This window comes from Dipodomys ordii, unplaced genomic scaffold (assembly GCF_000151885.1).
Source record: "Dipodomys ordii isolate 6190 unplaced genomic scaffold, Dord_2.0 Scaffold117, whole genome shotgun sequence".
In the NCBI taxonomy this organism is placed as follows: domain Eukaryota; kingdom Metazoa; phylum Chordata; class Mammalia; order Rodentia; family Heteromyidae; genus Dipodomys; species Dipodomys ordii.
In genome coordinates, this window is record NW_012267333.1 from 4,284,576 (window position 1) to 4,295,631 (window position 11,056).

The 11,056-nt window shown below is 35.5% G+C and overlaps 1 protein-coding gene across 1 annotated transcript; it reads left to right on the plus strand.

The window, feature by feature from the left end:
- The first annotated feature begins 651 nt into the window (after positions 1–651).
- Positions 652–1,590, plus strand: LOC105995484 (olfactory receptor 9G4-like). The gene has a single exon (XM_013029199.1). It carries the CDS (start codon positions 652–654, stop codon positions 1,588–1,590), a length of 939 nt encoding a protein of 312 aa, XP_012884653.1.
- Positions 1,591–11,056: the final 9,466 nt, after the last annotated feature.

Here is an 11,056-nt window from a genome sequence, read left to right on the forward strand (position 1 = left end):
ATTCTCTACTTCTACTCCCATCCAAGTTGAATCTACTCCTCCAAGAGAGATAGGGAAATATTTGTTGCTTCCAGGAACTGGCCTTTCTCAACAAAGGTAAGCACTTGGTTTGAGATTCAATAAAGCTGTTTTTCTTCTCTGTAATTTTTACCTATGAGTTAAAAAGCAGCTATAGTTTGTTCTGGCCCTTAATGGGTCATTGCTGTGTTCAATATGCACAGCTGCATTGTTGCCTTCACATGTACGCTCTCCCTCATAAATCCATTTGCATTTGATAATATGTCTGCTGCTCATCTATGATTTGAAATTCAGTCAGAGAATCATGTTAGACCATAGATATTGTTACTTAAGCAGCAGAGAAATTAGAAAGACAAAACATGTGACACAATTTTTACTTTAGTTGTTCTTCCTTGTGCTTTTTAGCCTATTAAGATATGAAGACTTCATTGCTAGGTACCTGTACAAAAATCTCTAAGTTAGAGCTCAGATTTGAATCACTATTAGAATCTTCTATTTATACAAATAAGAATACCAAGATCTCTCAATAATTGCTGACTTTATGGGTTTCTTCTTCATTTTTTTTTTGTAAATGTAAACCTTCTAACTTATTTTTCCCATCATGATATAAACCAGGCTTTCCCCTTTGTGGACATGGAGGTGAGGAATCGCACCATCCTGACTGAGTTCATCTTGCTGGGCTTCTCCACAGATCCCCATTGGCAGCTGATTCTTTTTGGAATATTTTTAATTATCTACTTGTTAACCTTGTCAGGGAACATGACCCTGGTTATCTTAATCCGCATTGATTCCCAGCTTCATACTCCTATGTACTTTTTCATTGGTGGTCTTTCCTTCTTGGATTTCTGGTATACATCTGTGTACACCCCTAAAATATTGGTCAATTGTGTCTCAGAGGACAAGCGCATCTCATTGGCTGGGTGTGGGGCTCAGTTCTTCTTCTCCTGTGTGGCAGCCTACACTGAGTGCTATCTGCTATCAGCCATGGCGTATGATCGTTATGTGGCCATTTGCAACCCGTTGCTTTATTCAGCTACCATGTCTGCTTCTATTTGTACTAGACTTATTTCTGGCTCTTACTTAGGAGGTTTTTTGAATGCCATTGCCCACACTGCCAACACCTTCCGGCTGAGTTTCTGTGGTGAGAAGGTCATTGACTACTTTTTCTGTGATGTGCTGCCATTGGTAAAAAAATCTTGTACAGACACTAGGGTCTACGGGAAAATCCTTTCCAGTATGGTGGGCTTCACTGTCCTCTCATGTCTTCTTGTCATCCTCGTTTCCTATTTCAACATCCTGCTGGCTATCCTGAGGATCCGCTCAGCCTCGGGAAGGCGCAAGGCTTTCTCCACTTGTGCCTCCCACCTCATCTCTGTCACGCTCTTTTTTGGATCTTTGCTCTTCATGTATTCGAGGCCCAGTTCTAACTACTCCCTGGAGAGGGACAAAGTGGCTGCTCTGTTCTACACCATCATCAACCCCCTGCTCAACCCTCTCATCTACAGCCTGAGAAACAAGGACGTCAAAGAGGCCTTGAGGAAAGCCACAAGAATGATACAAGCACAATCATGAAGGTTACCATGTAGACTCTGTAATTTACAAACTGTGTGCAGTAATGTATTTGAAATAATTTGACAAGGTAAGACAATGAAAACCGGAGCAAGCCTCCATTTCATTGTGATTCTTATGTTATTGTGACCTAAGTCTCTTAAGTCTAGATTATTATATCCACTTTGCTTCTTGGTAATAGTAGATTTTAAAAATTTACCTGGGAGTTACTAGAAAGAGAACTAATATTTTAACAGGTTTTCTACAGATAGTTAGACTAAAGAGTTTTGTGGTGTGTATTATATAAGACCACGATATAAAATAGGAAGATCGATGGAAATTTGCTTAATATTTCATTTACATGTATGCTTTTATAAGATGCTGTCTTCAAATTTCTTCCTGTGGGGTAGTTGAACTTCTAGAATATAATTTTGTAAGTTGTGTAGAATTTATATCAACATGGTAATAGGAAAATTGCTTTAAGAGTTGTCCAAATTAAGAAAGAAAGAAACAAAAGCATTCTAATAAATGATTTGTTCATAGGGGTTGACAGGGTTCAAGCGAAGAGCATTTCTCGTGTAGAAAGCTCAACTATACTCTCTGATTTTGCACAATAAAAATCCCATCAAATGGACATATATGTGTATATATCAAAATGGAACACAATAAAATTAATGAATTAATTACATTTTTCCCTTATCAGAACTTTTTGTCTACATCAAATTAATGATTGTAAAGTTATATATATTAAAAACAAATTGCTGCTCAAAGTTTAAGAACTTTTGTTATTGATGAACATAGCTATTATGAGGATGAGCTTAATTTCATTAGGCACTTACATTTTTAAAATGAGGACAAATGGATGTAACCACTTGGACCTTTGTATTTGTTCCAGAATTTCTTTTTTTTAATTAAGATTGTTATTATGAAAATACTGTATAGAGGGGTTACAGGTACATGAGCAAGGCAATGAGTACATTTTTTTTATCTAGCATTGTTGTCTCCTCCTTTGTTTTTCTTCTCTTATCCCTTTCCTCCTACCTCCTCAGCTACCCCCCCCCCCGTAAAGTTTGTTTTTCGACATAGTATCTTGTACATCTCATTGTTGCAATGGGCCAATCTGTTCCAAAAATTCTGATATTTTCCTTAACCTGTGTTTATTCAAACTTTCCTTGTTCTTCTAATACAAGAGAACTCGGTTAGTACTTGATAAGAAGTTCTGCTCTGTTGCCCATGTAATATTATATCCCCTCCTCAAAACATCAACATATAACATAAAAAAGGAAATTGGCACAATCTTAGTGGAGGGAGCCACTTAAAACTTATAGGGATTCTACAAATATGTCTTCTGCCCTTTTAAAAATAGGTCCTGCATATTTTTAAAAATCTTTATGCCAGGAGAAATAATATTCTATATTTTTGATTACAGATATATCATTAATAGAAATGTACAAAAATCTTTCTTGGCTAATTTATTTCCCTATCAAAAACAATGAGGATCACAAAATATTCAATTTCTCGACCTTATCCTGAGCAGCCTGCCATCACTTAGAACTAATTTGAAGTAAATAGTCTCAATTTAGATTCTGTATGGAGCAGAGAAGAATATAATTTCCTCAGCCAATTTAAATGAGGTCATAATCTGAGCAAAATCCAGGAGATGTAGTTAAGTCATTAATATCAAACAGCCATTTTTCATCCTTTGGTGTTGTATATGGGAATTTTCATGGCCTTAACTATTCTTTTAATAATGAGAAAGTCCTAAGGTGGTGTGGCTTTATTCCATTTCTTTTCCCCCAGAAAGCATTTCTTGAGTCAAGTGTGTTCTAGATCCTGAGAAATTCCAGTGAGGACACTATGCCTGTTGCTATTCCAGACATGAGTGACACATGATTTTTTAAAAAATACTGAGTAAAGATAGATTTTCATTTCCTGTTTAATGTTATTGAGAAAATAAAATAGCACAATGGGATGGAGTAGGAAATGAATTAACTAAACGTAGACATGGCAACAAGAGATAAATGACTCTATTAAATGGATCATGTACTTTAATGATATTTCTCAGTATTATAAATGGTAACAGAAATATGAATAGTGTGCTATTTCTAGTCATCAGAAAAATGTAATTTAAAATCACAATGAGAGAACACACTACACCTATTGGGATGGCTATTAAAAAAAATACCAGTTAGGCTGGGCTCAGTGACTCATGCCTGTAATACTAGCTACTTGGAAAATATAAGAGGATCATTATTGGAGATCAGCAAAAAGTGCGACTCCATCTCAACTAAAAGCTGGCATGCTAGTATAAGCTTGTCATCCTAGGTATATAGAAAACATGAATATGGACTTTGAGCTGTAGAAAATATACTTCAAAAATAACTAAAGGAAGAAGTGTCAGGGGTGTAGCCCAAGTGGTAAAGCGCCAGCTTGACAAATGAAAAGCTCGGAGTTCCTAACACAATATCACCAAAAATAGATAAGTAAATAAATAAATATGATCAATTAAGTTTGGTAGAGGCCATTCAGAAAAAGGAAATGTTGTACACTATTTGTAGGAATCCATATAACTAAGAACATTCGACAAACAATATGGTGTTCATTCATTATTTGCTTTGATAACTCCCCAAAGAAATACATTTTCATGTGAAAAGCAAGCTTATATATAAAAGAAACCAATTCATTTCTATTTTCATGGTGGTGTTATTCACAATAAGATATGGAACCAACCCAGATGCCCCTCAGTAGATGAATGGATCAAGAAAATGTGGTATATATACACAATGGAATTCTATGTCTCCATCAGAAAGAATGACATTGCCCCATTTGTTAGGAAATGGAAAAACTTGGAAAAAATTATATTAAGTGAAGTAAGCCAGGCCCAAAGAAACATAGGTCCTATGGTTTCCCTTATTTGCAATATCTAGTATATGTATGAGTCAAACGGAAAAGGTCAGATAATGTGATGTCAGGAAAATGAACTGTTAGATGTGTATTTTAATGTTTTTTCTTTCATGCATGTCTTTCTAACGCATTTATAAGATTATCTCTTTGTTGCTTTGTATGTCCCTCCCCCACAGTATAACCCCTGCTTTCACTATATTTGATGTCAGTATAACTTGTGGAGGAGATGGGGAAAAACCAGTTGTTTAAGGATACAGGTGGACCTGATGCAACAATGAGAAGTACAAGTTGTCATGTCCAAAACGAGCTTTACAACGTTGGTGCGGGGCGGGGGGGGGAGGAAGGGGGAAGGAGAAGGATTGGGATGGGGGGGAGGGGGGAGGCTGGGAAGGGATATGAAGGGTAAACAAAGGAGGAGGCTGCAATGCTTGGTAAGAAATGTACGCATTATCCTGCCCATGTAATTGTAATTCCTCTGTACAGTATGTTCACAAATAAAATAAAATTAAATTAAAAAAAAGAAACAGATTCATTCAACATGCATATCAGTGAAAGAATGGATTAAAATTTGGTATGTATCCACAATGACAAATCACTCAGTCTTAATAATCATGCCCTTTTCATAATAATGTAACAGTGGCAGGATGAATCATATCAAAATACATTATCTACATGTGTGAAAATGATATGACGAAGTTTAAGATTGGTTTGGGAAATGGGGAAAGGTAAGAAGGAGAGTGATGAAGATGGCTGATCAAGGTACATAGTATGCATATATTAATATGTCAAAATAAAGACTCATATAGATAACTTGTGTCAATAAAAAAGAATGGCATGTGACCATCTGTGATAACCTGAGGAAATCTAATAAACATTTGTTAAATGAAAAGCAAGCACCATTTGATTTTATTTATATGCAGAATCCAATTAGAATCTTTAACTCATAGGTAGGATATTGATTACTGGAGGTTAATATTAGGGGTAGATGGGTGGAGAAAGACATGTTGTTCAAAGTATATAGAATTTATTTAGATGAGAAATAACTAAGTTATTGTAACCTATTGCATTGTACTGTGACTATCTTAAATATCTTTTTTATTGTACTGCCTATGTGAAGTTGCTAGAAGATTAGATTTAAAATATTCTCAAAGCAAAGTGAGTTTTGTTACTTAGATTAAATTAATTGTACTACATTGCATATAGGCATCAGAGCATGACTTTGTACTACAAAATAAAACAGAAATAAATTTGAACATTGAGAGAATAATGTCTTCTCATTTCCTGGTGGGCACTGGGAAAGTCATTTGTAAGTGAGAACTGAGGAATATAATACGATGGAGAACGTGGAGGAAAGATCTTCCACAGCACAGGCTCCTTCAGAGGCTTTGGTTATTCATAATGCAGAAATGTCCATCAAGATAGTTCATGGTGATGGTGGATATGCACAGTATCCTTTATAGAGTACATTCTTTGGGGGCAGCAACTGCAGCTGCCAAATGATAGCACTCAATATAGTCTATTGCAAAGAGAAACAGACTCCCAGCTCCAGTCATGGAAATGCATTTCTTTTCTTCTCTTTATAAAACCTTTTTATTACCTTATGCAGCTGCACGAAAGAGGGACCACTTAGCAAAACAGTCTATGAGTACAATGCATCTTGATCAGTGTCACCCCTTTACCATTCTCACTCTCCTTCGTTCTCCCCCTTCCCTTTACTTTTCCTAATTTTATGGTATATTCCATGGATTCTTGGCAGCATTCTCCCTATTTCCTGCCTTCATTCATCTCCTCCTCTTCCTTTGGCCTTATCCTTCCGCTGGCAAGCATCCATTTCCTGCTGCTTATCTAAGGCCAATTTTGTCAACCATTTTGCAGTAAACATATCATTATACCAGGACTAGGGATCTTGTGTTAAATAAAATTAAGTCTTGTGTTAAATAAAATATAAGACAATTGCTTCTGTTTTCTTTTACATGCAAATGTAAAATGTAGAAATGTAATTAGTAAAGGCTGAGGGAGGTGAGGGAGAAGCTAGTAGGTGGTTGGGCCGTGAGTGTCAGAGCATGTTTAAATAGAAGTAATGTGCTCTAATGTCCTGTAACACAAATGGGCGACTATAGTTCATAATATCTTATTAAATGTTTTGGGAATTACTACAGAGAGGACTTGAATTTCAAACATTAAGAAGATGAAAATGTTAGCCAGTCTGATTTGATTGGTGTGTTTCCATATGTGTATTCAGTCAACATATTGCTTCTGATAATCCAATATAATTAATAACTGTTGGACACCATCTTAGATATATTTAAGGAGGTAGTCATGCAAACTACATTCATTCTGACCCATGCACATTTCCATATGTTTTGGCTTTTCTAACTGTGCCCAATAAAATGTGTAATAAAATAAAAAATGGTTTAAATAACTGAAGATTTGAAAAAAATGTAATAGAAAAATCCATGGAAGACACATCCTTGAAAAAATGTATAGTTCTGTGGAGACAGATCTCAACTAGATGAAGCAGCACCAGGTTCCTTGATAAGGTTAATGAGTACTGCATTGGAAATATTCCACAGAGAATTATCTCCCTTTGGGAATATGCTGAGAACTTCATCCAGATTAATTCAGGCAAGATGGTGAGATTTCTCACAAGAGATACTTAAAGATCCCTCAATGAAAGCAGGTGAACAAACTTGAGGTGCATCCTTTATTTATTACCATATGTCTCACAGATAAAATCATCCATGAAGTCGCTTTCTCTCCTGGCCTTACAAGGCAGTCATGTTCCTACATGGCATTGGAACCTGGACCCAATGAACAGTGAAAGACAGCCCATCAAGAATAGAATGCACTCCAGGTTATCCGAAGAGGAGAGTTAATAGTCATTAATTTCATAGTCAAACATGTATATATTAAAACACTGACAATCAGACCAGCATTTCAATCATTAAAAAAATCAATAAACAACTATATGGCTTTAATCACAGAAATCAAATTAGTCATTGAACAATGTAATTTCAAGGAATATATAATAACGAAAGACAGCCTTTCAAATAAATGTGCATTGAAAGTAAGCCTGGTAAAGGAATTTCCTTCTGCAGTTTCCAGTTACTTTTTCTATGGTTATAAAATTCCTCCATGTAGTTAAGTTTATTTTACTTTTTTAAATGGATGGGCACTGTAATCATAGGTAGTGAAACTTATTCATGAATGGGCTGAATAAAAATTGGCTGGGTGAAGGGCTTTTTATCATTGCCTTCAATATACTTTAATGATCATTACCATTTTGCTTTGCTTTTATTAACAATTGCCAAATCACATAGAAGCAAAAATGCTTCTATGATTTATAAATATATCCTAAGAAGTCACTGTGGTTTTTATTATGAATAATTTATTTAAACCTTAGATATTAATATCATCTCCACAATCTCATAGTTCAAGAAGATATTACAATCCTAGTTTAGCAGGGAAATTTTCTTCACTTGGAGAATTTCACCATTTTGGCATGGAAGCAACGAGCTCTATCCATCAATGTACTGGACAATGAAGCACATTTCAATTAACCAGGTGCTGCTTCTATAAATACGTTTTACAGAATGAACACTTGCCAATGTTTAAATAACTAAGAATTTCAACTGTGTAGCACTTATTATTGTTGATCAAATTGGCATTTATTTGCAATTGTAAATTTTTCTGTGTGGTCTTGAAGGTATAAGCCTAAAGAAGGCCAAATCTGTAGCTGTTGTGTTGAGCAGTGCAGGTATGTATCTCAGAGCTAGCCTTGTTACCTGCATGATATGTCATGAAGGTAGTGCTTAATAAATCTCTTTTAAGAAAAGTAATGACTATTAATATATGGAGATTCATAATGATCTTTAGATTATATTTATTAAAAAAGAAAAGCACAGAAGAGTATGCAAATGTGCCTTTGAATGTGCAGATTTCACATTATCTATTCATATATGTCACTGAAAATAGGTGAAAATTCTCTAGGATGCAGAAAAAGTAGTAGGTCCACATTGTAGCATTTGCTTAGTCTTAGATTGTCCAGCCCGTGGCTATTACCAAATCTGAATTTAATCTTTAGGTTCATGAGCATTTTGCATAGACTTTAAGTTGACAAGGCAAATTTAGGTAAGATAACCAGGTGCAGACTTAAACAGGAAAGAACGAAGAGGAGGAGGATGAAGAAGGGGAAGAAATGAACCTACAGACATATAGCCATCTAATCTTCGATAAGGGAGCTAAAAAGAATAGAATGGAAGAAAGACAGCCTCTTCAGTAAATGGTGCTGGCAAAATTGGTTAATCACTTGTAGAAAACTAAAGCTAGATCCTTATATATTACCCTGCACCAGAATCAACTCTAAATGGATCAAAGACCTTGGAGTCAAAGCAGACACTATGAAAACATTACAAAATGGACTAGGAGAAACCCTTCGGTCTCCTTGGCACAGGCTGAAAATTTCATAAAAGAGACCCAGCAACACAACAAATCAAAGAAAGGTTGGACAAGTGGGATTGCATGAAATTGCAGAGCTTCTGCATGGCAAAGGACATAGCAGCAAGATCAATAGAAAGCCCATGGATTGGGAGAAGATCTTCACTAGCCATACAACGAACAAGCGTCTCATATCTAAAATATGCCTGGAACTCAAAATATTAAATCTCCCAGCAACGAATCCTCAAAGAAACAACTGCTCGTTAAATAAGTGGGCTAAAAAGACCTAAAGAGAAACTTCTCTGAAGAGGAAAGAAGGATGGCCAATAGACACATGAAGAAATGCTCAACCTCTCTAACCATAAAAGAAATGCAAATCAAAACAACATTGAGATACCACCTCACCCAGTTAGAATGACTATAATCAAGAACTCTAATAACAGCAGATGCTGGAGGGGATGTGGACAGAAGCGAACCTTACTGCATTGTTGGTGGGAGTGTAAACTTGTTCAACCATTTTAGAAAGTAGTATGGAGTTTTCTCAAAAGACTCCACTTAGAGCTCCCCTATGACCCAGCAATCGCATATTTGGGCATTTACACAAATGGTCACAAACAAGACCATACTAAAACTACCAGCACAACTATGTTTATTGCAGCTTTATTTACCATAGCTAAGATATGGAACCAATCCAGATGCCCCTGAGTAGATGAATGGATCAAGAAAATGTGGTATATATACACAATGAAATTCTATGTCTCCATCAGAAAGAATGACATTGGCCCATTTGTCAGGAAATGGAAAGACTTGGAAAAAAGTATATTAAGTGAAGTAAGCCAGGCCCAAAGAAACATAGGTCCCATGGTTTCCCTTATTTGCAATAAGTAGTATATGTCTGAGACAAGCAGAAACGGTCAGATAAGTTGATGTTAGGCAAAATGAATCCCAAGATAAGGATTCAAATATTTTTTCTTTCTTGTGATTGTTTCTAACATACTTATAAGATATTTCTTTGTTGCTTTATATGTCCCTCCCCCCACAGTATAACCCCTGCTTTCATTGTATTTGATGTTGGTATAATTTGTGGAATGGAAGGGAAAATACAAATCATTTAAATAGGGATACAGGTGGACCCATTGCAACAATGATGTGTATTAGACGTTATGTTGAAAAACGAACTTTATAACTCTGGCTGCAGGAATGTAGGGGAATTGGGTGTGGGGGAGACGGGAAGGGATGAGAAGGGGAAACAAATGAGGAGACAAAAAAGCTAGATAAGAAATATACTCATTACCTTGCCCATATAATTGTAACCCCTCTGTATGGTATTTAAACAATAAAAACAAAAACAACAACAATAAAAAACATTGTAATATCTTTACTTGCATTGTATGTATGTTGTATATGTTATTCAAATGAGTATCATGCACCCCATGAAATGTAGATACCCCAGGCCTCAACAAAATCAGTTTAAAAGTAGAAACATTGTACTAGCAATGTGGCTTTTCAGTAGAGTGCTTGCTCAGCATGTATGAAGCCCTGGGTTTGATTCCTCAGTAACATAGAAACAGAAAAAGCCATAAGTTCTGCTGTGGTAGATGTTAGATAGCCTTGCACACAAAGAGGCTCAAGGACATTGCTCAAGTCCTGAGTTCAAGCCCTAAGACTGGCAACAAAAATTAAAAATATTAATTTTCTAAAATCATACATTTAAAGAGACATTTGGAAATTATATTATCCTAAGACCTTAAACCTTATCATGTAAGTAACCAAATTTCCTTAAGAGTTTGTGGTATCATTTTGAATTAATATGGAAGATTCTTCATCATAGATTTCAGATGGAAAATTCCCTATTGTAAGTAAAAGAGCTTAATTATTATTCACTTAACATTCTGTAAAGTGTTCTAAAGTTTCGATGCAATATATTTAAGTGAAGTTAATATTTTTTGTTTTCCTAAGTTTATTATCAGGTATAGGGACACAGTGATAATAGTTATAGGTGATTATGCAGCCATGATAAATTTTCAATATAAAAAATGAAACCGGTTTACATTTAGGTTAGCGAAGCTTCTCCATTTGTGAGCATGTTGATTTTCTTTTTCTTTTCAATTTTCATTCTTGACAAAAAATACCGGTAAAAGCAAGCCAT

Bases quoted from the DNA above. Each gene is read 5' to 3' on its own strand.
- LOC105995484 (XM_013029199.1), top strand. From the start codon at position 652: ATGGAGGTGAGGAATCGCACCATCCTGACTGAGTTCATCTTGCTGGGC.